The 3686-nt window shown below is 39.2% G+C and overlaps 1 protein-coding gene across 1 annotated transcript in view; it reads right to left on the reverse strand.

Moving 5' to 3' along the window:
* Positions 1 to 2108: 2108 nt before the first annotated feature.
* LOC103920558 (inverted formin-2-like) overlaps positions 2109 to 3686 on the reverse strand; it is a 13365-nt gene continuing 11787 nt past the window's right edge. Inside the window, exon 11 of the mRNA XM_009328310.1 lies at positions 2109 to 2231. Within this exon, the coding sequence (XP_009326585.1) occupies positions 2109 to 2231 (123 nt within the window). The remainder of the gene's footprint in view (positions 2232 to 3686) is intronic.

Here is a 3686-nt window from a genome sequence, read left to right on the forward strand (position 1 = left end):
AAATACATATGTAAACATGTGCAGAGGAGTTAAAAAACCTCCTAGATGTCCGAGTCTCTGGAATCAACAGAAGCCTGTCACCAAACATTTTTAGGAAATCGTATCTTAAATTTTATTCACAGAACAGCTGTTTTTAATACATGGAATCAAGTAGGATATTGCTCTGTTCTCTTAATCGTGCCATACGTTTGGATTTTGGTAACAATTTCTGGCTCAGCTTGGTTCTCAGCAATTTTCAGTAGCTGCAAGCCCTCCCATGTAATCTGTTAATAATACGTCAGTGATGGATGCTTCTGCCTTCACCTCTTCTGTTTGAACTCGGGAAAGCGAGATTATTGCCTGCCCTAAGAGACTTTGCTGCTGTGTGCTGTCTGCGGCAGATCTGTCAGCTGCAGAGAAATGATCCTCAGACAACTGGATAAACCAGATATTGACACTGACAGAGCATGTGACTGGAGTTAAGGTCAGAGATTCAAAGACTGTGGGATTGGGGCCTTAAAGATTTATGCACAGGATTACCCCGTGTGCTGTGAATCGCTGGCTTCAAGGGAGATACCCGCAAAGTTAAAGGTGTACTTAAGTCTTAGTGGAACCAGGCCTTGCTAATCCTGTAAGCACATGCTGATAGGGTTTCACCAGATTTACTGTCTTTTCATTCCCTCCTTCGGAAAATAAATACAGAAAATAATTACTTAACTTGCTAATTATATGATTTAAAAAAAAAAAAAAGAAAAAAGGTTTTACATAGACTGAAGAATGTTAAGATGAGCTCCAACGTCCTGCCATGCCAGATCTGATACTCTCTGTACTTTATTTCACCGTATCCTGATGGAGATTAAAATAGGTTAAAAAAATGCCCGAGTCTCATTGTCACCAGTGCTATGCACAGTTTTCTAAAATAAGTACTAAAAAATAATTGAGTCTAAATGCTCTCTCATGTTTAAGTTTATACCCCAAGAATTAAATCCACCTTCTCACAAAAGACTAAAAATAATGACAGTTCCATCTAAAGAGCGGGTTGGAAGTGCAGAAGGTTCTTCTGGTCTGGTGCTCCTTCTCTTCACAGGGTTGAAGCACACCTTTAATCCTTACAGCTGCTGAATGTCGCTTTATAATTTTATTTTGCCAGATACTAAGTTACTTTTCTGTATTTACAGCAAAAAGGTTTATTGTTTTAATCTGCAGCTTTACATTAAGCATGTTACGATTGCAAAGTATGTAAAACTTATTTGCAGTACAGCTTGCCAAGACAATATTGAAAACTTTGTTTTGGTCAGTTTTCAATGAATTTTATATATCTTTAAAATGTATTTCTAACTATGATTAACTGTGAAAGAGGAGCTAAAAGGTGGCCTTTTATTTAGACACCAGATACAAGGAAAAACACGGTCTCCCAAGGGGTGAGCATCTAGTGTAATATTTACATGAACTCCACTCAGATTCACTGATGCCATTTTTGCAGTGGTTCTCTGAAGAATCAAGAATTGTAACCAAATGCTATTGGCAGAAATCTTCAAGAAAAGTGGATGTCACGTATTCGCCAAAATAAAATTTTAAAATGTACACATGCCAACGCTAGCACTAGAAATGCTTCACACCCAGGTAGGCCCAGCACAGCAAATGCTTTTCTACATTTATGTCAATAAATGAAGCCGTTCTTCAACGAAGCACAGACGCTCCTTCGAAAGCACACACATAACCGCTTTAAGGAATCAGACCTCTAATCAGAAAAAACCAAGTGTTGTGGTAACAGTAACACGTGACACAACTTGCCTACCACAGTGACACAGCGCAGCTTGAAGTTCAAGTATGCGCAACTTTCTATACCCCGAAAAGTCTTCCAACAACTATTCAGAGCAGTTAGCAGGGTATCACTCACCTCTAAGCAAAACAGTAGTAACTTGCTCATTGGGAGGGATATTTTTTCTAACATCCCTATCATGATTTCTTCCAAACATTCACATGCACTTGAAAATTGATGGCTTACTATGCTATCTGCCTGACAACTACATCATCCATGGCTAAATCACTCTCATTGTATTAGATCAGCCACAGCTAAACAGATAATTTCCTCCTAATTAACAAAAGACTGCCTAATAAAACCAGAATTAATTTTTGTTAAATGTACTGCTCTTTCCATACACTCCCTTTAGCCTCTTCGCATCTTCTCCTTTAAGCTGTTTCTTCCTTTTCTCAGACTTTGCAGCTTGCTCCTTCCTTTCTTGATTTTCCTGCGTTCAGACAGAAAGACAAATAAAAAAATAAATAAGAGTTATTGAAGGAAAAGCTGGTTAAGAAACTCTCAATTTGCAATGAATAGCTGTTCTGAATATGCCCATACACACTTAGAGTGCTCAGTAGCTGGGGTTTGAGGGTAAACGGCAGAACAGAGCCTTCTGGTCAATCCCTTTGGCCTTCTCCATATGATGATGTTACCAGCAAACTATTTCATTAGCTTTAACTGCAATGTTCAACTATGGACTGAAATGCATTCTTCTTAATTAGTCCCTTTGTCCACAAAACAGAACATTGGTTTAACTTAATTAGCATTCCAGAGATTTATCCCATAGCAACCTTGATTTTATATTGTTTGTATTCAGGGATTTCTACCAGAAGTTTCAGGAACTCTTCAACTGTGTTCAACAGCAATTCATGGTTTCTCTTCAGGCACCCGTTAAATTTGCCAGCTGTATTTCTGCACTAGTGTTCAGCGGCAGAATCCAAGCTGGATGTTTGTTGGTACCAATCGTTCAGCTGCCAGGATGGCATAAATCCTGTTGGGATTTATGCAGACAGGCAGGACTCTAGTTTCCACAGAGCTGCTGGTACCGGGATGGTACGATTAATGGAGAAGAGAAAGAAATTGAACGATTATTCCTAGTAAAGGAAGACCTTTACTCAGTGGAAGAGTATTTCTGGGTTTTGATAAGTAGCACAATCGTAGGAGAGGGTAGTTCTGAACAACTGGGATAACTGTAGCAGAACATCAAGATGACAAAAGCCATTTCCTTAAAAGCTTATGCAGTCCTTGTTCCAGAGCTGCAATCATCATCAGAACATTGCCATCACCACCTGGAAGCTTGCCTGCTTTTGATTGCAACCAGTCAGTAGTTAATCTACGTGCTGTAGGTAGATCAGTAGTTATTTGATCTGCTGTCATAGAGATTTGTGATGTTGGGGGGGGGGCTGCTGTATCATATTACAAAATTTAATAATGTCCAAGAAGATGTTGATGATTCGGTGCCAGTAGGATTCTTGATGAGATATGTCTGGTCTCCTTTGCAGAGAGTTGGGCAGCAGAAAAGACATTTTCCCATTATAGCGATAGATTTGGTTGATTGCTATGGATCATCTGCCACTATTTCCATAAGATGAGCTGAAGAAGTCTCAGGAAACATACACAAGTTTCTTAGAGCCTTTATAGAAAGTAAAAGCCTAGGATCCTTTGGTCCAAAGAAATTTCCAGACAAATAAAGAAAACTTGTAGAACATTAATAGAGTTAGTCTCTCTGAAATATAGGAGCATTATAGGCTCAAGGATATGGGACCTTCACTGGATGCCTAGAAAAGGAGAGGAAAAATGGTGTACTCTTGACAAAGAAAGAAAAGGATATATTTGCCCTGAACAGAGGGTGCTTCTGAAAGAACGAGGTACAGGTGGTGAAGTCTTATGGAGAGGCTGTATG

The sequence above is a fragment of the Pygoscelis adeliae genome, unplaced genomic scaffold, assembly GCF_000699105.1.
Source record: "Pygoscelis adeliae isolate BGI_AS28 unplaced genomic scaffold, ASM69910v1 Scaffold130, whole genome shotgun sequence".
In the NCBI taxonomy this organism is placed as follows: Eukaryota; Metazoa; Chordata; class Aves; order Sphenisciformes; family Spheniscidae; genus Pygoscelis; species Pygoscelis adeliae.